Source organism: Podarcis vaucheri, assembly GCF_965113315.1.
Source record: "Podarcis vaucheri genome assembly, chromosome: 15".
Classification (NCBI taxonomy): domain Eukaryota; kingdom Metazoa; phylum Chordata; class Lepidosauria; order Squamata; family Lacertidae; genus Podarcis; species Podarcis vaucheri.
Genome location: NC_138753.1, coordinates 25,153,332 through 25,176,215, shown reverse-complemented (window position 1 = coordinate 25,176,215; position 22,884 = coordinate 25,153,332). Strand labels below are relative to the sequence as shown.

Here is a 22,884-nt window from a genome sequence, read left to right as displayed (position 1 = left end):
GGATGCCCCTGATAAGCTCACAAAAAGGGCATGCGCTGCCACTCCCCTCCGCAAGTATTACTCAGATAGACTGTCTCCGTCCACAGAGATTCCAAACCATAGAAAGCAACATTATTTAGGGGATTTGTTTTCGCACACAAAACTGCATCGCACAAATAGAAGGATGAAGGCTTCGACGAAATGCTTTTGCTCGTCTTACTTCACTTGGGAACGTAACCAGGAAACAAGCTTAGGAAATATGTTTTTAAATCTCTCCATGGAGATTCCAAACCACAGAAACAACATTCTTTGTGGAGGTTTTGCTTAGAGACTCCACTAACCTGGAAGCAGTACCTCGGGTTAAGAACTTTGCCCCAGGATGAGAACAGAAATTGCGAGGCGGCGGCGCGGCAGGTCCCATTAGCTAAAGTGGTACCTCAGGTTAAGAGCGGTTTCAGGTTAAGAATGGACCTACGGAACAAATTAAGTTCGTAACCCGAGGTACCACTGTACTTAGATTAGCTGGACTGTCCCACTGTATTTTTAAAATAAATAAATAAATAAATAAATAAATAATAATAATTATTATTATTATATGACCCCCTCATTTTTCTCAACCGTCCTTCCCTATCAATAATATTTATTTGTGAAAAGGGGGTGAGCACATGACAGGCTCTCGAAAGCACGATGTGAAAGTCCTGCCCTCCAATCTTAAACACGTGGAGACCAGTTGCAGTTACTTAGGCGAGAAAGGAATTCACTCTGTGCGTGCTCAGCAGCACCCCCAGCCATCACTCTCGCACTTTGAATGGGTATGCCATTCAAAACTGAAAATGTGGGCCTGAAAATGGTGAGAGTCTGCTTCAAAGGGGTCCCTTCCTGACACCAATCTAAGGACAATGACTTTATAGACTTACAGAACGGGGAAATAAATTGGGAACCTTACAGTGTCACTATTTGGGGTCCTCTGCTGAGGGCTGGCTGTGGACTCAGTGGGAAGCCACGAATATTTAAATGCGACACAAAAGCGCTCTGACGGTGTGCTGCGGGTGTGAGCTCATGCGCCAAACATCCCGCGCGCGTCGCATCCCTAAAGGCGAACTAATTGCACATTGCTCTATCATGCGCAGAGGAAGAACCAGGGAAGCACGCCCTTGAGGCGCCTGTGTGCATATACACATGTGCACACACACACCTCCATGTGCTGAGGCAGCTGTCTCGGTCTGTGACACACTCTGGGGAGCACCTCTCGGCGGGCCCCACCCCAGACCTTCTCTAATCTGCTCCACGGGGGCCTATTGACATAGTAAGGGTTTGTGTGTGTTCTTAAGCGAGCATTAAACAATTATACCTGTTACATAAACACAAGGGACTAGTGCCAAGCAGGGAGGGAGAGACTGACAGGGAGACTTAATTACACAGGCTCTGAGCTCTGCTGCCAGATCACCTGTTCGCTGCCAGGACTGGGAAGAAGTGGTCCTCCCGGGAGACTCAGTCCCAAGGGCAAGAAGGCCTGAGAATCTTGGCATTGAGGGGTCCTAATAATAATAATAATAATAATAATAATAATTTATTATTATTTGTACCCCGCCCATCTGGCTGGGTTTCCCCAGCCACTCTGGGCAGCTTCCATAGAAACAAAAAAACACTAAAATATCATACATTAAAAACTTCCCTGAACAGGAAGTTTGAGGCAGGGCTCCATGCCTAGGGCTTGTGCCCCAGGATGTGTTTCTTAGGCAGGTCACCTCACCTTTCTCCTTTCTCTCCGCTTTTAGGAAGCTCTCACACACGGCACATTAGATGGGAGAAACGGAGCGACCCCCAGAACCTGCCCTCCTAGGCGTAACTGGTGTATTATCCATTTATAGTTAATAACTAACCGCAGTAACTATGTCAATATCATCATGCGCTGTAGTATCTCGTTGCACTTAGCTACCTTGGGAGTATTGTGCTCTAGAAGTCATGTTTGCGTGTGTCGTGCGATGCACACAGATATGGTTATTTAGCTTTCAGGGTGCAAGTCACTGTAGGATAGGAGGAATGAAGCAAAATAATACTCTGCAGTGGCTCTCCGTCTGTGGAATGCTCTTCCCAGGGAAGTTCGCCTGGCGCCTTCATTATACACCTTTAGGTGTCAGGCAAAAATGTTCCTTTTTATCCAGGCCTTTGGTTGACCTGATGGACATCCTATACCCTTTTAAAATGTGGCTCTTTTTTGCGGGGGGGGGGAGTTATTATTGGGTTATTGTTCTTGTTTCGATTTTATATATTGTGATCTTTTCTGTGAATTGCCCTGATACCTCCGGGTATAGGTCAGTACAGTGGTACCTCGGGTTACATACACTTCAGGTTACATACGCTTCAGGTTACAGACTCCGCTAACGCAGAAATAGTACCTCGGGTTAAGAACTTTGCTTCAGGATGAGAACAGAAATCGTGCTGCAGCAGGAGGTCCCATTAGCTAAAGTGGTGTTTCAGGTTAAGAACAGTTTCAGGTTAAGAATGGACCTCCGGAATGAATTAAGTACTTAACCCGAGGTACCACTGTATATAAATCCAATAAATAAAATAAAAACTGCACTAACATTCCTGCAACAGAGATTAGTCTGCGTGTTGGGCAGGAATGCCTGTGCAGGTTGCTAGTTCAATTCCCGATGGTATCTCCAGTTAAGAGGGAAGACAGCCTGTCTGAAAGTCTGGAGAATCATACCAAGTTATAGTAATCCAAACCATGCTGAACGAGATTATCTCGTGGCAGATTCCTATGTTTCATTTGCTCCCACCAGCCACAACCAGGAAGATGGCAGCTGTAGTCCAGCAAGAGCCACAGGTTCTCCATCCTGACATGGGAAGCTTGTTTTACCTCGGAACCAGTGTCTGAAATTTGTCAGCTGCACTTTGCACCTGGCTATCGGCCCCTTGCGACCGAGTGAAGATGCCCGGGTGCCAGGATGGCGTCTGATGTCTCCGCCACCTGTAGGCGCATGTCTGGGGATCCTTGGATGGATATTGACTTTTTTTGGCACACACCAGCAGCACATCCTGTAGAATTCTACCCATTACGTTTTATCTGCACAACCAGAATGAATTTCAGGAATCAAAAAGTCATATTGAAAAAATTCGACTTTCGAGCGGTCTGCCTCCAAAATAGCAACTAGGTATTCTGTTCTAGTGGCCATAATCCTCTTTTAAAGGAGCGATTTGGTGCTCAGCTTATATATCTGAGTTTCTAACACAGCTTGGAGCCCACCTCCCGTGACTTCTGAGAAAGTCCTGCTTGTCAATGTGAATAAGAAGTGTGAAGGAAAGGCATTTGTCACGCAAATGAACATTCTGGCCAATGAACATGATATGAGAGAGAGAGAGAGTGTGTGTGTGTTTTGGACTTGATACCCCGCCTTTCACTCCCCTTAAGGAGTCTCAAAGCGGCTAACATTCTCCTTTCCCTTCCTCCCCCACAACAAACACTCTGTGAGGTGAGTGAGGCTGAGAGACTTCAGAGAAGTGTGACTAGCCCAAGGTCACCCAGCAGCTGCATGTAGAGGAGCAGAGATGCAAACCCGGTTCACCAGATTACGAGTCTACCGCTCTTAACCACTACACCACACTGGCTCTCAATATAATAATATGGCTCTCAATAATATGTCGCATTACAAGAACCAAACCTGAACAGGCTTTGCTTAAGCCTGCTGTTTTGAGAACAGGAACCACAGAGAGTTAAATCCATGCCCGGCAGAACTTTCCATTCGCTCCAGACAGTTGTTGGTTTCTCCTTGGCCCTGCATCCATGAGGGCACATTGGTGACCGACATTGCTCTTTGCAGAAATATTTCGCACTGCGGCTGCTCAGGTGTTTCTGATCCAGGAACACAGAGAGCCTGGGGCAAAGGATGGTTGTGGGAACAAGTGACTCAAGTTTGGCCACGTTTGACCTGACCCTGGCATGACAAAACCGGGTTGCCGTGACATGACCGCATTTCCTGGTGGCCCCAGGTGCAGAAAAGACCCAGAAGCGCATGGGAAGTTGAGGCCAACATAGACCCAGAGCTGAACGTGAGCCAAGATTTACCTAGTGCTCAGCAATGAGTGAGTTTCAAAATGACCAAAACTTGCATGCTCCCACCCTACCCAGCAATAATTCTGAAGTAGGGGAACAGGGCTGTGGGTACCTGGAACTAACCTCCATCCCTGCTCCCTGCAGAAAAATATCACAGTATGCTAAGCCAGTGAAACCTGTTATTCCACACACAGACAGCCTGGAAAGGAAAGCAAACAAAAACAACCAGATCTCTTCCATTTGACAAAAGCTCCTGCTTGGAGTGTTTACTCGCTGAAGCCAAGGGGCAACTTCTGTGCCCGAAAAGCAAAGCAAATCCAGCAACCGTTAAAGCAAACTTAAGCCTGCAAAACGGAGCAAACTGGTGCTGAATCTGGAAGAGTAACACGGGATGCACTGAAGGATGGGGAACCAGATTAAAGGAACCTTAGGCGATCGGTTGCCTCTGCTGTGCCACAGCAAAGCGCCATCACCTTATGAACTTAAGAACTTAAGAAAAGTCCTGCTGGATCAGGCCAGGGGCCGATCCAGTGCAGCATCCTTTTTTCACAGCGATCAGCCAGAGATGTCATTGCGAAGCCCTCAAACAGAACCTGAACACAAGAGTCCTCTCCCTCTCCTGTGGTTTCCAACAGCTGGCATTCAGAAACATTACTGCCTCCGACTGCAAAGGCAGAGCGTAGTCATCGTGGCTACTAGCCATCAATAGCCCTCTTCTCCATGAATTCGTCTCATCCTCTTTTAAAGCCGTCTAGGTTTAGCTATGCGCTGTGTGAAGAAGTGACTTGCTTTTGCCCATCCTAAACCTTCCAACATTAAGCTTCTTGGGGATGTCCGCAAGTTCCAGTGTTAAAAGCAGCTTTCCCCAACCCGGTGCCCTCTGGAGGTTGTTGGGCTCCCAACTCCCATCAGCCCCAGCCAGCACAGCCAACAATCAGGAATAACGAGAGCTGGAGTCCGATAACAACACCTTAAGGGCTAGAGGGTGCCTTTAGAACAGGTGTGGGGAAGCCTTATGCCCTCCAGAGGTTGGTGAACTACAGCTCCCATCATCCCTGGCTGCTGGCCATGCCAGCAGGGGCTGATGGGAGTTGTGGTTCCCACACACTTGCCTCACGAGCAGCATTCTCACCCCGGAGGGAATGCTCCTTCTAAGATGTCACTAGCCACTTGCAGTTTTAAGAGGAGCTGTAGAATAGTAATTATTTTAAAGCCCACAGCTTGATGAATCAGGGCATCTTTTTAGCCTACCGAAAAAAGGTTTTTAAGTTTGTTTTTAAAGAAATATCTTACCAGTGGATCAATTAAATGGCTATTTGTGCTCTTTAAGCCCTGGTGGTACATGCATTTTTCAAACTGGAGGTTTCCCTATTGGAGAAAGGCTGTAGCTCAGTCATAGAGCATCTGCTGTGCAGAAAGAAGGGCCCAACTTCAATCTCTGGTATCTCCAGGCAGAGCTGAAAATGTCCCTTGCCTGAAATCCCAGAGACCCGCAGCCACACAGGGCTAATCCAAACATCCGTTTCTCTGCAAGCTTTCCCCTGGGAACCCAATCTCTAGTGCAGAATCAGAACAAACAGCAGCTGGGTTTTAAGTGGATTGCTGTTAATAATAGTAATAATAATAATAATAATAATAATAATAATAATAATAATAATAATTTATTACTTATACATGGCCCATCTGACTGGGTTGCCCCAACCGCTCTGTGCGGCTTCCAACAGAATACAAAAAAACGCACACTACACCAGACATTAAAAACTTCCTGATATAGGGCTGCCTTAAGATGTCTACAGAAGGCCATATAATTGTTTATCTCTTTGACATCTAATGGGAGAGTGTTCCACAAGGCGGGCACTACTACTGAGAAGGCACACTGCCTGGTTCCCTGTAATTTCTCCCAGGGAGTTAACTTCCAGATGGTCCTTGCAGCTGGATCTCACTGTCCAGGCTGAATGATGGGGGTACAGATGCTCCCTCAGTTATCTGGGCTGAAGCAGCTTAAGGTTTTAAAGCTCGGCACCAGCACTTTGAATTGTGCTCGGAAATTTACTGGGAGCCAGTGAAGATCCTTTAGGACCGGTGTTATATGGTCCTGGCGGACACTCCCAGTCACTAGTCTGGCAGCTGCATTCTGGATTAAGTTTCTGAGTCACTTTCAAAAGGTAGCCCCACGCAGAGCACACTGCAGTAGTCCAAGCGGGATAGCTAACCGGAGCGTTTGCCACCCTGGTGAGACAGTGGGCAGGCAAGCAGGGTCTCAGCCAGCATACCAGATGGAGCTGGTAGGCAGCTGTTCTGGGCACAGAATTAACCCGTGCAGTTCTCATGTAAGGTTTGCCAGAGGAGAAAGGCGGGGGGAAGGCAAAATTGCTCAAACCCGTGCCTAGAAAGCACAGTGGAAAACTGGTCAGACCCGTGCTTTCTAGGCACAGGGTGAGCAGAAGTGTGCCCCCCCCCCATGTAGACACAATACAGTTGTACCTTGGTTTTCGAATGCCTCGTGACTTGAACGTTTTGGCTCCTGAACGCCGCAAACCCGGAAGTGAGTGTTCCGGTTTGCAAATGTTTTTCAGAAGCCGAACGTCCGGCGCGGCTTTCGATTGAGTGCAGGAAGCTCCCGCAGCCAATTGGAAACTGTGCCTTGGTTTTAGAACGTTTTCGGGAGTTGAGTGGACTTCTGGAAAAGATTGTGTTTGAGAACCAAGGTACAACTGCACTGAGTTAAAAAGGACCAATGGCCTGGCTAAGAACGAGGCCGCTTCCTATCTTCCTGACTAACCCCTTGCACAGGCCTTGTTCAGGCTGGGGCTGTGCCCTGCGACACACGCAGCAACAACGCCAACTCCCTTTTCCCTGGCACCACAATGCAAGGCCTCCCGCCCCACTTCCATCCCCGAAGCCAGAGCAGAGCCCTACCTGGGCCTCCTTGGCCAAGATGTCCGTCCGGCTGTCTGTCCGCTCCCATGGTTGAGTCGAGGAGCAGCTGGTGGGGCGCAGGGTGGGCGTGATGACCTCTGGGGTGGAGCCGTGGAGGCCGGAGCCTGGGGACCGCCCGCCTTTGCGCCTGCTGGACTCCAGGTAGTCCTTGACGTAATCCGACTGGTAGTACCCCTGCAGCGGGCGCAGGTCCTGGCGGCTGTGGACGATGTACGAGGCACGGGCAGGGGGCGGGTCGGCGCGGTACGAGTCCGCCAGGTGCATGGAGGTGATGTCCCGCGCCAGGTCCGAGTGGCTACTGGATTTCTTGCGGCCCAGCGTGGCGCCGTAGCTGGTGGATGGGCTGTTGCCATAGGAGTAGCTGGGGGCCCCTCCGCTCAGCCCCCCGCTCCCCGGGGTTCTCACCGGAATCCGTCCATAGCCGGGGCTGAGCCTGGTGCTGGAGTCCGGGCGCTGGAGCAGCCGCCTGTCGTAGGTCAAGGAGGAGGAGGAGGAGGTGGTGGTGCCCGATGTCCGGAGGTAGCTGGAGGGCGCGGTGGGCTTGAGACTGATCTTCTCCTTGTCCGGGTAGGAGGAGGACAGGTTGGAGGAGTAGGAAGAATAGTTCCCATAGCTGGTGGAGGCCTTGCTAAACGATGAGGTGTCCGAGTAGCGGGGAGTGTCGACATAGCGTTTCAAGGTGGAAGACAGCTGGGACATCCTGCGGGATGGGGCACTGGGGGCGGCGCTGGTGGCATTGGCTAGGAAAAAAGGGGGACATGATGACAGCCATTAAGCTAAGGGCGGCCCACTACTATTATCAGGGTTGGGCCCAGGTTTCCTGAAAGAGCGTCTCTCCCTATATGAACCTGCCTAGGTATAAAGATCCTCAAGTAAACACCTTCTCTCTCTCCCCCCCCAATCCTTTATTATTTTATTCACATAATATGCCTTCTTTACAACAAACAACTCCAAAATAAACAGACAACAAAATAAAATCATATGTAACAAAACCGTAAGTCTCATGTTTTCATTTATACTGATCGCCTTCTCTCGGTCCCATCAACACCAGAAGCATGGTTGGTGTGACATGAGAGAGCCTTTTCTGCGGCTGCCCCCACATCATGGACGTTTCTCCCAAGAAACGCTAGACTGGCTCCCTCTTTGCCCTCCGGGTATAGGGCGGTATATAAATTCAATAAATAATAATAATAGCCTTCCACTGGCAGGCTAAGACCTTCATGAGACATGCTTTTGAAAACTAAGGTGAAGATGATGTTGGACACTGCATCAGGGCAAATTGTGCTTTAATGATGGTTTGAAATGTAGTTTGAGGAACTTGACCTGTTGTTTTCACGTATTGCGGGGGATTGTCAGAAGATAACATTATCTTTAATTATATACCTAAGATATGGGGCTTGATTATTGATCGATGTGCCCTTACACCTCCAAAAGATTGATCTTGATACATTGGAAGGACAAAAAGACGACTGCTTTTGATCAATGGATAGATGACATGGCAACTCTTGCAACCCTTGAACGGATCGTTTTCAGACAAAGATTATGTATAGATAAATTTAATGATATTTCCAACACATTTACTGAAACCATAGTGACCTGTGAATCAGTGTATATTTGAGGGAAACAATAAGTTCATCCATCTACATATGTTTTATATAGTTCTTTAATCTTAATTAAATTCCACTGTTCTATTGTTATTGTTGTTTTCCTCTATATTTTCCTTTCCTTTTCCTATAACTCATTCTAATATTCTTAATAAATAAAACAAAGTAATTTTTTTAAAAGGAAATAGTAATGCTGTGTGTGTGTACAGATTCAAAAAATGCAACCGCATAGGTGCCCGTGGGAAACTAAAATGACATCGAATGGGGCAGTGGGTGCGAATCAACCAGCCCCGGAGGCAGGTGTCGCAGAGTCAGAACACCAAGGAGCCAGCTCCAAAACAGGAACAGCAGGTGGCATAAACAGAAACTCAACCCTTGATTCCTTTGCTAAGGTGTGTTTACATTTGCAAACCCTGCAGCCCTCCATAAAGGCCACCGGCGCCCTCTTCTGACCAAGACTATCTTTGCAACAGAACAGCAATACGATCATATCACGGAGGAGCTCTCTTTCAAACTAGAATTTCTTGCAGATCAACACCATCAGCGGGTTTTTTTTTTACTGGGTGATACCCAAGGGCACATAGTAGCGGCACCTTTTCTTCTTAAAAAAGCAGCAGCAGCAAGCACTGCACACCATTATACATTTAAAGCGCATCCAATGAACATTTAAATCAAATGACTTTCCCTCAAAGAATCCTGGGTGCTGTAGTTTGTTAAGGGGGCTGGGAACTGTAGTTCTGTGATCTACCTCAGATAATAGAGTTGTCTGGCCCAGATCTTCAGAGCGCTGTGTGTGTGTGTGTGTACACCTTTATCTTCCAAGGATCTCAAGGTGGTGTATGTGGTTTTCCTCCTCCCTATTTCCTCCCCACACCGACCCTGTGAGGTAGGTTAGGCTAAGAGATGGTCACCCAGTGGACTTCATGGCCGAGTGGGGATTCAAACCCATCACTCCCAGGTCGTAGTCCAACACTCTAACCATTACGCCACTCTGGCACTGTTGTGCCTTTAACACAGCTGAATTAGTGGGGCAATTCTACGAGGAATTCTCCCATCCCTTAGAAACTCAACAGGGAAAAAGTACGGCTTGCACAATTCAATCCCTGATGACATCTCCAGATAGGTTTGGGAATGTCTCCTATCTGAAATTCTGGAGAGCCCCTGCCAGCCGGTGTAGACCAGTGTTCTTCAATCTTGGGGCCCCAAATGTTGTTGGACTATAACTCCCATCATCCCGCACCACTAGCACAGCTGGCTGGAGATGATGGGTTTTGTAATACAGCAACACCCGAGGACCCATGGCTAAAAAATACACCGGTGTAGATAATAATAATAAAAATAATAATAATAATAATAATAATAATAATAATAATTATTTTATTTATACCCCACCCTCCCCAGCCAAGACCGGGCTCAGGGCAGCTAACAACCAATAATAAAAACAAGTTGATTGAAATATAACTTAAAAACAAGATTAAAATACAACATTAAAATGCAGCCTCATCACAGGAGGAGAAAGGAAAAAAGAAAGAAAGAGGGGGAGGGAGTCAAACTGATTCTAAGCCAAAGGCCAGGCAGAACAACTCTGTCTTACAGGCTATGCAGAAAGAAATTAGATAATAAGATACTAGTTGAGTCCACTTTTTTACCAGGCTGGCCACATACTATGACTGCATGAAGATGGCGGGGGGCTTCACCTGTGGGATTTCTGCCTGCCACCCAGCTATTCAAAGCACAGCCTTTCCTATCTCAGGAAATAAAAAAAGCATAGCCATTTGCCAAGGGAACTGCCTCCAAAACACAGCTCCCTGGGAACGACAAGTTCTTTCATGATCCTCTACACTTGCAGCACACCTGCAGACGCCTTCAGGTAAGCTTTTCCCAGCAGCGATAGGCCTCATGCCCGCCTGCCTTAGCCTCTTCCCAAGCGCCTCATCGCCCAGGGTGACCCGCAGCTGCCCGCTCCTGACCCATCATGTGCAATCACGAGGCGCGCCGTGCAGGTTGCGTTGTGCGCAATTGCCGCCACTACCTCCCAGGGCCAAACAGACTGCTTTGCTCATGCAGAAGCACGACCCCTAGTGTCGCTTCTAGGAAACGCAATGCTGGGCCTAAGATTAAATCTCCAGCTCTGCTAATAACAGGCCTCTGACAGCCCTGTTTTCCACTTCTGCTCTCTACCTCGCGAGCACCATCTTCCCACGCCATGCTCAGCTGAGCCTTGCAGGCAGATCCCGGTGCTTGCTGGCTTTTAGGCTGCCCAGAAAAAGCTACACTTGCTTTTCTTGCTTCCTTGTTCCAGCAGCCTCTTGCTGAAACCTGAACTCTCCCGGGAACCCGGCACAACCTGATCACAGCCCTTCCACAGCCTAGCACCTGCCAGCAGCTTTGGGCCACAGCTCCCTTCGTCCTGACCATTGGTCCAGGCAGTTGGAACTGATGGGTCGAGCGCAATGGAAGCCCCACACAGAGCGCATTGCAGTAATCTAACCTTGGAAGTATCTGGTGCACAAACTGCTGCCGCCATCTCCCTCTGTGAGGGATTGTGGATGCTGTGCTTGCTCTTATTCAACCATCTCAAACTCCACTTTGCTCTATTTAATCCAAACAATAAAGGTTATAGTTACTAGCAAGTCTTATGTAAGCCCTCCATTCCAGCGGGATGATTGTTGGGACTGACTCTCCACTACCATTTTCTTTGGGGAGTGACTCAACGACTGTCCTGCTCGTGGCCTGACCAATTGTCACGTCTAGGGCAATTATTTCCCAGCCCCCCCAGGTCAAGCTGGCTAATGACTCCGTGGGATTTTATTAATCCTGTCGGCGTGTGGCCTAGACTCACTTGCCTGAGTCATTCAGAGCTATTTTGCTCTGCATGTATTTTTCTCCATAACTGCACTTGCTGGCGATGCGTCTGAATCACAAAGGCTGTTCCTGGAAGCCTCTCTCAAGCTAAGGTGACTAGAAGACACTGGACTACAACTCCCATCATTCCTAGCTAGCATGCCCAGTGGAAGAGGATGATGGGAGTTGTAGTTCAAGAACATCTTGTGCCCAGTTCTGGGCATCACATTTTAAGATGGACATTGACAGGCAGGGACGTGTCAAAAGGAGAAAGGCAAGTGTGATAGTAATGTGTCTGTATACCCAAGGCCACATCTTCACCATACATTTAAAGCACAATTATAATAAAGTCATGGCTTCTCCCAGAGAATTCTGGGAAATGTGGTTTGTTAATGTGCTGAAAGTCATTAGGAGGTGCCAATTCCGCTCACAGAGCTACAATTCTCAGAGTTCCCTAGTAAGAGAACTGATTGCTAAACCACTCCAGGAATTGTAAGTCTGTGGGGGGTACCAGGGGAGTCTCCTAACAACTCTCAGCACCCTTAACAAACTACAGCTCCCAGAAATCTTTGGGGGAAGCCATGACTGTTCAAGAGTGTTTGAAATGTGCAGTGCAAATGGGGCCCAGCTGTGAGTAAATTTACTTCTGGGTAGATGCTCCAAGTTTGCCATTTTTTAAAAAAAGATTATTCCATTTCAAGCATTTTTAAATTCAAGAGTGCTTTAAACATATGGTTCGGATATGTGGCCCAAGTCCTATAAAGAACTGGCTAAATTTAATCTGAAGACAAGATTAAGAGGAGATATGATAGCAGCTCCCCACATATCTGAAGGACTGTCATGAAGAAGATAGAGCAGGCAAGGGCTATGTATACAGCTATGTCTTTAAAGCACATTTCCTCGCTCAAAGAATTATGGGCCCTGTAGTTTGGGAAGGGTTGCTGGGAACTGTAACTCTGTGACTCTGTAACTCTGCTAGACTACAGTTCCCAGAATCCTCTGAGGGAAAGAATGCGCCTCAGGTGTGCTTTAAAGGTATAGAGTGCTCTCTGCGGACTTGCAGACTGAAAAAGGCTTCGGGGTGGGGGAAAGTTGGCTTCGTGTTTAGCAAAAGCTCTTGAGCGAGCAGTGGCACCACCTGCAAGTTCAGGAGCTCTGTGCCACATTCTTGATCTGTGCCCGTGCCTTGATTTAAAAGCACAGACAAACCGCTCAATCTTTTCAAAATCTCGAAGCAGTGTTTGGAAGGTGGGGTTGTGGGGCTGCTGGAACAGAGGGAGACACCGTCTCCTACACCGCCAGGTCACTAAGTCTGCCTAGCTAGTATTCCATGCTCTGACTGGCAGCAGGTCTTTCCCATCACTTGATCCTTTTTTTTTAAAAAAAAGTGGATGATTGAACCTGGGACTTTCTGCAAGGAAAGTGCTTGCTGTTCTAGAAGAAATTTAAAGACTATCTGAATAAATATTGTAATATTAAAGATATGTAATACTTGAAAGAATCAATTAGGCCTAGGACTAAACTGGGATTAGATAAACAAATAAGAAAATGTATGATAGGAAAAGTTAGGAAATATGATTATGACTGTGATATGGTTTTATGAAATAATGATATTGGAAACTACTACATATAATTACTAAGAAATTCAGTTGGAATTTAATTAACTAAGTCAGATGGATTTTAATTAATTAATTAATTGTTAGTGTAGTGATGATTTGTTCTATTTTATGTTTCATATTCTTTTTTCTTTCTCTTTTTATATTTCTCTTTTTTCCTTTCTTATTGTCAACTTTTTCTTTTGTTATGTCTATGTATGGAAAATAATAAATATTATCGGTGTGTGTGTGTGTGTGTGTGTGTGTGTGCTTGCTGCAGCCTGGCCTTGCCTTTCAGCTGCGGGGTGGGGGTTAGAGGAGCTTTGCAAGCAGCCCAGCCCCCTCTACTCCTTTCAGCTCAACACAAGCGGCTTCTCCATCAATAATTCAGGTGCACGGATCAACTCCAGTTTGATGCAAATGGGGAAGGGAAAAGTCTTCCCTGATCTAGCCAAGGAGCTGGGCCCGCTGTTCATGTCAAAGTCCCGCCTCTCCTCCTACCTCACCTGCAAAGTGGGCAGGCGATTGGGATTTGAGGGGCATAGGCTGTTGGAACCCAGGGGCGAGGCAAGCCTGGCTGCTATCTCAATAAATGAAGGCTTTGATTGGTGCAGGAGGAAGAAAACTGGACCAGCTACACCTCTGGGGTCCTGTGGCTGGTAGGGTGCCCCGTAATTTCTAGATGAAATGCTCCTATTTCCACATGAATCATTAGATAAACCTGTTGTTTTGTGGAAAAATTGCTTCTGCAGTTTCCTTTTCTGCATTTGTTTGTTGCACAAATTACTAACTCTGGCACTTGCTCACCGAGAGGCCTTGGGAAAATCATCACCCGCCAGTATCTTCAAGAACACCTGCAGCCCATTCCCTACACCAGTGGTTTCCAGTAGCACCCTGGGGTGCCTTGAATGATGGTTAGGGGTGCCGCGGGCAACACTGGCCTCTGTCCTTCTTTCCTTCCCTCCCTCCTCCAATGCCCTCCAATGTCTCTGCCTCCCAAAGGCTTGCACAGCTGTTTGTTGCACCAGCCCTGGCTATAAGCTCCCCAGGTGAATGGTGTCTCTGGAACTGGCCAGGGGGTGCTGGTTGCCAGAAGCTGAAGTGGCCTCGGAGTAAGCAAGCAAGCAGGCCGAGTCCAGCCAGCCAGTCCCCCAGCCCTTGCTGTTAGGAATGGACAGGCAAGTCCCGGGCCCCTGTGGGGCAGGGTGAGGAGGTACCTCTCTCTGGCGCAGGGGGGGTGCAGCTCAGAGACTAGAGGTGGCAGCTGTGGCTGCCCGGAGGACTCCCAAGGAGAGAGGAGAGGAGGATGAGGGAACACTCCAGAAGGGAGGGTGTTTGAAAAAGGACAAGAGGCTGCCAGCTCTGCAGGCAAGGGGTAACACAACTGGGCTCCTGAGCCCCACAGGGGTGCCGCAGAAAGAATGCAGCTGATGAAGGGAGCTGTGGACTCAAAAAGATTGAAAACCTCTGTCCTACACAGAGGGAACTCTCCTGCAAACTATGCCTAAAATATTGTGGTAGCAATTGCAGATGGAGGTATTTCATGCTGTGTTCATGCGTAGGAGCTGGGGAGCTGTAGAGAGCTGCAGGTCTGCATTGAGTGTGCCTGCAATTTCTCACATGCATGATTATCCGCCCTGAGATTTTTTGATAAAAGGTAGTAAAGGTAAAGGGACCCCTGACCATTAGGTCCAGTCGTGGCAGACTCTGGGGTTGCGGCGCTCATCTCGCTTTATTGGCCAAGGGAGCCGGCGTACAGCTTCCGGGTCATGTGGCCAGCATGACTAAGCCGCTTCTGGCAAACCAGAGCAGCGCACGGAAACGCCGTTTACCTTCCCGCCGGAGCGGTACCTATTTATCTACTTGCACTTTGACGTGCTTTCAAACTGCGAGGTTGGCAGGAGCAGGGACCGAGCAATGGGAGCTCACCCCTTCGCGGGGATTCAAACCGCCGACCTTCTGATTGGCAAGTCCTAGGCTCTGTGGTTTAACCCACAGCGCTACCTGCATCCCCAAAAGGTAGTATATAAATTTAAATAAATAAAATAAATAATACCCAAAGCATATGCATGCCCTGCACTAAAACAAGTTATCCATTAACAAGATAGTGGCTCAGTCTCAGTTTCCCATGTGTAAAATGGGAAGAAAACACAACCTTTAGAAATTAGGAATAAGGCTTTGGCACAGGGGAACACAGCTGTGTTTGCAAACTTTTTTACTTTTTTAAAAAAGAAATTGATATAAGCTACAGCAGAATAAAGTGGCAGAGTGGGGAGATGATTAGGTTCCACAAAACCCCACAACTTTCCACAATACTGCTTGGTTTTAGGCAGATGACCTAACAGATTTCAATAATAACAATAACAATAATTTGACTCAGCTTTGGTTTGGGACATGGCTTTTAACAGAAGCGCTGCAAGAGGCAAAGTTATCCCAGAGCATGTGCAGAGTGCCTTTCCCTCATCATTCAGAAAGTGAAACCAAAAGCCTCCTCTCAACCCTGCCCTGCAAAAGACGTCACAAACACCTCAGCAGCAGCAGCAGCAGTGCAATTAGGTAATTTTAGATTCTGGACTTAATGAGTTGCATTCAACATTAATCATACTCAGAGTAGAACTACTAAAATTAAAGGACTTAAATTAGTCATGTCCATTAATTTCAATAGGCCTACAATGAGTACACATGACAAATGCTGAATACAACCCAAAGGGGTTTTGTTAAGATGATAATTGGCAAAGCTAGCTTTCCACATTTTGACATGAGTGAATTAATCAACACAGGCTATGTACATACCATAAACATACTTATAGCACATTCCTATCCCTCAACTCCCTGGGAACCATAGTGAGTGCTGGGAACTGCAATTCTGTGACGGGAAAACTTAAGTTGCCAGAGTTCTTTTTTTTTTTGGTTTAGGAGAAAGGGGTAATGCGCTTTCAATGTACGATGTGTACACAGCCAATGCTGATTACTTCACTCATTTCAAAACGTGGCAAAGCCAGCCTGGCCCAGTTTTTTGGGGGGGTTGGGTTGGGGGGAGCTCTCCTGCTCATTCCTTTCAGTGGGGTCCTGTCCTTCTGCCCCGAAGTCTTGCCCTGACGGCGAAGCTGCCTCTAGAGTTACAACCGAAGTTCTCTTGAGCTGAAGGGAATAAAGTCCAAACAGAGGGGAGCCCTTTCCTTCGGAAGCTAAAGGGATAAAAGCAGCAAGTGTACAAAAAATAAAAACATCCGTCCGCAACGGGTGCGCAAGTGCTCAAATGGGGCTTTAAATGGTGGCTTCATCGGATCCCACCACTAAGAGCCACAGGTGGGAGCCATGGCCTAAAACTTGCAGCTGCACAGAGGAGAAAGACCTCCCAAGTCTTACGTACCTTGATGGGGCTTGGCTCTCCAATGAGGAGGAGAAAGAAGCTGTCGTCGTCCCAAAGAGACACTCTGAGAGGGTTTCTTTGGGGGGAGGGAAATAGTCTGGTCAACATGAGGGGCAGGTGCTGTTCTGCTACACCCCTTGAGTCCAGAAACGCCAACCGCCCCCCTCCAGAGGGAAGCAGGAAACTTTGGGGTGGCCTTACGGTTTGCCCTGGCGTTTCTCCAAGGCTAGCCGCCTGTTGGTGTCTCCCTCCTAACTTCTTCCTTTTTTACTTTCGAGTTGGACAGCTCTCGCAGGGCTGAGAGTCGCTGGTTGCTGGGGAAACAGCCCTCTTTTCCAAAGGCCTTTCAAGATGCCCAGCGTAAACTCTGGGCTTGGCCGGCCGCCCATGGCTAGGAGCCAGGCAGCAGGGAAACAGGCGGCCGAGGGAAATGCTCTCTGGGGAGAGGAACCAGCCGCATGGCTTTGGGGCTTGCAAATTCCCTTCCAGAGGGTACTGCTGGGCAGTGGAGGCCGGCCCCTTAGAGGAAATGGGGCAGTGCCCCACTAACTGGCCTTGGCTGACCCCCAATCTGCCTGCTTCTTTACTTACAACCCATTCAGGGGTTGGTACTGCCTTCCACCTTCCTCCTCTCCCTCCTGAATCTCAGGGTTTCCCCTTGCAGAACTCAGCAGAGAGGAAGATGGGGACAAAACTAGGATTTGTTGGCTCTGCCCATCATTGCCTCTGTCTCTACCCAGGCCTCACCTGTAGCCTCATGCCCCTTTAAACAGCCACAGTGCGACTCATGCAACACGTTGGCGATTAATATACACAGAATAATAAATTAAACATTCTTTACCAACCTTCTGATAAAAATACAAAACAGTAAACAAAGCCACAGAGACTTGAGAACTACCCAACCTAAGATGAACTTATAATGTCTGGTTTCAATAGATTGTTCAAATGCTTAACTCAGTCTTTTAGGTAAGTTCATGAAGATACCAACAAAAGGTAAGTTCGGTGTTATTCACAATACTGAGAGATGCTAGTGGAGTTGGAGATGGATGTTAATGAAGTTGTAGACGACAGGATGCCGGCGTTTTGCACCTGTTTCGCCCTGGCAGTCCAAGTAATCAAGAGGCCGCTGTTCGCCCCTGATGGAGCCCTTTAACTGGGGCTTGCAGGTAGCACACTCCCAAGATAGTTTTCCGGGCTTCTTCAGTGGTCTAATCTCAAAGTCTTGATACATATATTGATATTCAATCTTAAAGAGAATACTCTTTCTCATAGCTGTCAACTTACAGATTTGAAAATAAGGGACCAGCAGCCTCGAAAATAAGGGATCAGCAGCCAAAATAAGGGATTTTCCGGGCACAGGTATGTTCAACTTCTGAGCCCCTTCAAGCCAAAGGCAGAAAGCCCAGCCAGCAGCCAAACGAAGCCTCAAGCGGTGGTCCCACAGCACAGCAACCCGGCAAAGGGGATGCAGCAAGGAAAACCACCGTCACCTCTCCGCTGGGAAGCGCTGAGCAAAGGCGCGTCCCTAGGCAACGCGGCCAATTTGATCAGCACAAGGCATGCAAGCTCCACCCCCCAGTCACTCTTAGACTCCTTATTGGGTGAGCAATGCAGCCAAGCAACACAGTTGGAGCCTCCCTCCTCCCTGGCCGGCAGGGAGGGAGGGAGAGGAGCTGCTTCCTTAGAAACCCAGGAAATTTAAGGGACATCATCAATAAGGGACAGCAATGGGACACGGCGCTGGGATAAGGAAGTTTCCCGCCAAATAAGGGGCAGTTGACAGCTATGCTCTTTCTTGGCTTAAGCTTAAGAGACTGGTTTGCTTAGCATTTGTCTACCTTTAAACAGCCATGGCTTCTCCCAAAGAATCCTGGGAACTTTATGGTGAGAGCTGTTAAGATGCCCCTATTCTCCTCACAGAGCTACAGCTCCCAGAATTCCATGGGAAGGGGGATTGATTGCTAAACCACACCGGGAACAGTAGCTCTGTGGGCGGGGGGGGGGGGGGTAGGCGCATTTTAACAACTCTCAGCACCCTTAACAAACCTTTCCCAGCTCTTTCCACCCCACTTTTGCGCAGAATCCCATCTTCTACACAAGTATCTTTAAACAGAAGGTACAGAAGTCCCATTCTCCTCCTCCTTTACAGCCCCTCTTTTCTGAAAACACCTTAAAATGGGGGATCTGTTTGCTGTCTCTGCTGATTTCTTAGATCTTATGTGTGTATTTTAAAGCATTTATATACCATTCAGTATATCAATGATATCTAAGTGGGTTGCTTGCCACCTGAGTGAAAGTATGCGGAACACCACAGACTGGAAAGACAACCTGGGAAACTCCATGAGGAGAAATCAGGAGCAAAGGCACCACAGCCTCCCAGGCTCACCTAAGGCCTAATCTGCTCTATACAGTGGTGCCCCGCAAGACGAATGCCTCGCAAGACGGAAAACTCGCTAGACGAAAGAGTTTTCCATCTTGGAGGTGCTTCGCAAAACAAATCTCCTATGGGCTTGCTTCGCAAGACGAAAATCTCTTGCGAGTTCCTGCGGGTTTTTTTCCTCCCCCCCTTTTTCTAAGCCGCTAAGCTGCTTATCAGCTGATCCGATAAGCTGATAAGCCGCTAAAAGCCGCTAATAGCGCTAATCCGCTAATCCGTCAATGGGCTTGCTTCGCAAGACGAATAAACCGCTAGACGAAGAGAATCACAGAACGGATTCTTTTCGTCTTGCGAGGCACCACTGTACATTTAAACCAGCACCATGACACTTTAAACAGTCACGGCTTCCCCCTAAAAGTCCTGGGGACTGCAGTTTGCTAAGGGCCCTGATAGTTGTTAGGAGTCCTCAATTCTCACAGAGCTACAATTCCTGGAGCATTTTAATGGTCAATCCCTCTTACTCAGGGAACAATCCCAGGGAACTCTGGGAACTATAGTTCTGCGATGGGAGAAGGGGGTCTCCCAACAACTCTCAGCACCTGAGGCAAACCGCAGTTCCCAGGATTCTTTGCCTGTGTAAAGTGGCATGATACTGCTATGAACCTGCAACATAGACGGGGCCTAAATTATCTCCTCTCCAAGTGCATCAAAGTTGGATTCCCATGTTCACTTGCCACGCTGAAGCTTCGTAACGAGTTTTAGCATGGCAGCATATCTACACAAGACCTTTGCCAATGGAGTTAGTGCTGGATTGTTCCAGAAACTCTGTGGGCCACTGGAAAACCACCATAGGAACAAACCGCAACGCCGTGGCCAGAACACTACAGATGCCAGAGAAGACAACCATCACTTCATCTTGCAGAGTCATCTCCAGGCTACCAATCACTGTTCACTCCAAGCAGGCCCCATTTGGCCCCAGAGGCCCAACCTGAAAAAGTCTCGTGCTACCTCAAGTCCTGCAACTCCAACTGAGGACTGCACAGAGTTTTGACTGAACAACTCAAGTCTGAAACGGCATCATGCAACCCACCCGTGGATGCTGCAGTGATGCGGGCAGGTGCCCTCAGCCATCATCAAAGGACCGAAATGCTTTGTGGGTCCAAAGAATGCTCAGCACAACTATCCCGCCAAAATCCAAATTGTGGTGCTCTACATTTTGAGACCTTTTACCTCTGCAACTTTTTGGACCTCTCACTCTGGAGCATCACCCGCTCGACTCTCAAAGAGATAAATTTGTCTTAACCACACACAGACATCCACACCCTCGCCTGCCACTGCCCTCCTGCAGTCAACAGGTTGGCCCTGGCAAGGGGAAAAAAGGGCCTGCAAGGATATAAATTACCGTTTGTGTCGCTGGGGGTCATGTCTTCTTTCCTAGCTGTGAAAGGCAGCTGCTTCTGGGGTGGAACACGCTCTAACCGATCGTTAGCAGTAGAATGAGAACAGGTTTTGCCAGGAGAATCGCCAAGGCAGGATATAATTAAGTGGGATGGAATTTGGCACGCGCAGCCCAGCCGACACCTCAGAGCTCAACGCCGGCGCGTCACTATCTTAAGTGATTCTAGTGAAATCATATGCTTAGTTTTGTGCAACGAGAAAGCCCAGAGCTCTTTCGCGTGGTTGTGCGTGCGCGCACATGACCGCACGTGGCCAGAAAAGCATCCCTGTGGCTCTTTCTTACAGGGTTGAATAAATAAATAAACAAACAAACGAATAAATAAATGAATGGAAAAGAAAGGCAGGTGCTCAAAAATAAAAACACACAGGTGTCCCAAGGAAGAGCTGGAGCTCAGGGATACATGCAAGTTCTGCTTGCAAAAAGTCCTGGCAAATCCTAGCTATGACCCCGGTTTCAAACGACAGAAGGTCACCGTGGTCAGCATGGAGCAGCCTTTGCCTATGCAGAGGGCAAACATAGGTAAAGGCTGGTGCAGACAGCACTGAGTTGGGCTGCACCCACACCAAACATTTAAAGCGTACAGTGGAACCTCAGAAGCTGAATGCCTTTGAATATTTCGGCTCCCGAATGATTGAAAACCGGAAGTGATTGTTCTGGTTTTTGAAACATTTTTGGAAGCCAAATGTCTGGCACGGCTTCCGATTGGCTGCAGGATGCTCCTGCAGTCAATTGGAAGCCGCGCCTTGGTTTTCGAACTGTACCGGGAGTCGAAAGGACTCCTGGAACGGATTAAATTTGAAAACCAAGGTAGACCGTATTAAAGTTGTGGTTCCTGCATTGCAGGCAGCTGGACTGGATGTCCCTTGGCATCCCTTCCAACTCTACCGTTCTATGATTCTACAAAAGCGTGATCTCCACAAGAATCCTGAAGAAAGGTCTGGAAACCAAGCCTTATGAGGAACGGTTGAGGGAGTTGAGTATGTTTAGCCTTGGAAAAGAGGCAACTAAGAGGAGATATGATAGCTATCTTCAAATATCTAAAGGGCTGTCACATGGAAGATGGAACAAGCTTGTTTCCTCCTGCTCCGGAGGGTAGGACCTGAACCAATGCTTCAAGTTACAAAAAAGGAGATTCCAGCTGAACATCAAGAAGAACTTTCTGGTGGTACAGTGGAACAGACTCCCTTGGGAGGTTGTGGACTCTCCTTCCTTGAAGGTTTTTAAACAGAGGTTGGATGGTCTTTGGTCATGGATGCTTTAGTTGAGATTCCTGCATTGCAAAGGGGTTGGACTGGATGACACTCAGGGTCCCTTCCAACTCTATAATTCTGTAACTTTAGTTTAGCAACCACAAAGCTACAGTTCCGGGACCCTACAGTTCCCAGGGTTCTTGGGGTGGAGGTGGTGGTGTTTATGCAGCCCTAGGTGGTCTGATTTGACCAAACTGCGGGAGGCAGTGGAAGACAGAAGTGCCTGGCATGCTCTGGTCCATGGGGTCACGAAGAGTCGGACACGACTAAACAACAACAACAAGGTGGTCTGAATGCATGACTTCAGGCTCGCTATGTTCCACAACGGCCCCATTTATTGAGAGTTCACTCCAATTTACTTGCAGAGAGATTAGGTGACCTCAGTTATTTAACCAGCACTCATTTTGTACGGAGGTGAGATGATGTTGCATCAAAGCAACAGGCCCCTCACACTTTCTAGTGCATCACACCACTACTTTCTAAATCACAAAAAGGCCCAATCTTTTGGGAAAGCAGCTGTGCAGGCAGCTAAAACTGCACAACTATGCCTAGGATAATTATCTTGATTTAGTGTGATTTAGTTTGCATTGTATTTGTTTTTGTTTCCTTTTTGGATTTTTAAAAATAATTTAACAACAACAACAACAATAATAATAGGAAGCCTGCAACTTATGTGGGGGTAACATTCCAGGGATCACGCCTAAAGCCAAAATCGTGTATAGTCAAAATACATTACGTGCAATGGCAGGTGGGGTTGCCAAAGTCTTTTTCCTCAGAACCCTGCCCCTTTAATTTTTTATAATACGTTGCCCCATGCATAGAGCTGAAAGTGTGCAAATTGAACTTGCGTAAGTTGTGGGCTTACTGTACAGCTGTGAAACTTCAGTTTTCCAGTATGTGATTAAGTCCCACCTCCAAAAAAAGTGATGGTCCGAAGCACCTCAAATTCCTCAGTACATGCCATACTTTTAAAGCAGCTTCAAAAGAATTCTGGGAACTGTAGTTTTCACCTCACAGAGCTATGATTCTCAGCACCCTTAATAAACTGCAGTTCCCAGGATTCTCTGAGGGGAAAGAATGTGCTTTAATATATACGCAGCCTCAGTCTATGTCAGGCATAGGCAAACTCGGCCCTCCATATGTTTTGGGACTACAACTCCCATCATCCCTAGCTAACAGGACCAGTGGTCGGGGATTATAGGAGTTGTAGTCCCAAAACATCTGCAGGGCTGAGTTTGCCTATGCCTGGTATATGGGCTCCCTAGGACACCCTCATAGCAGTCAATGGCTGTATATCCAGTATACAGTAGTACCTCGGGTTACATACGCTTCAGGTTACATACGCTTCAGGTTACAGACTCTGCTAACCCAGAAATAGTACTTCAGGTTAAGAACTTTGCTTC

General features: G+C 47.7%; 1 protein-coding gene across 7 annotated transcripts in view; it reads right to left on the bottom strand.

The window, feature by feature from the left end:
* USP2 (ubiquitin specific peptidase 2) overlaps positions 1–22,884 on the bottom strand; it is an 84,038-nt gene that overhangs the window by 49,152 nt on the left and 12,002 nt on the right. For all 7 annotated transcript variants that reach the window (XM_082201019.1, XM_082201020.1, XM_082201022.1 and 4 more), the window contains one exon: positions 6,959–7,719. In XM_082201019.1, coding sequence (XP_082057145.1) covers positions 6,959–7,719 — 761 coding nt within the window. The remainder of the gene's footprint in view (positions 1–6,958; positions 7,720–22,884) is intronic.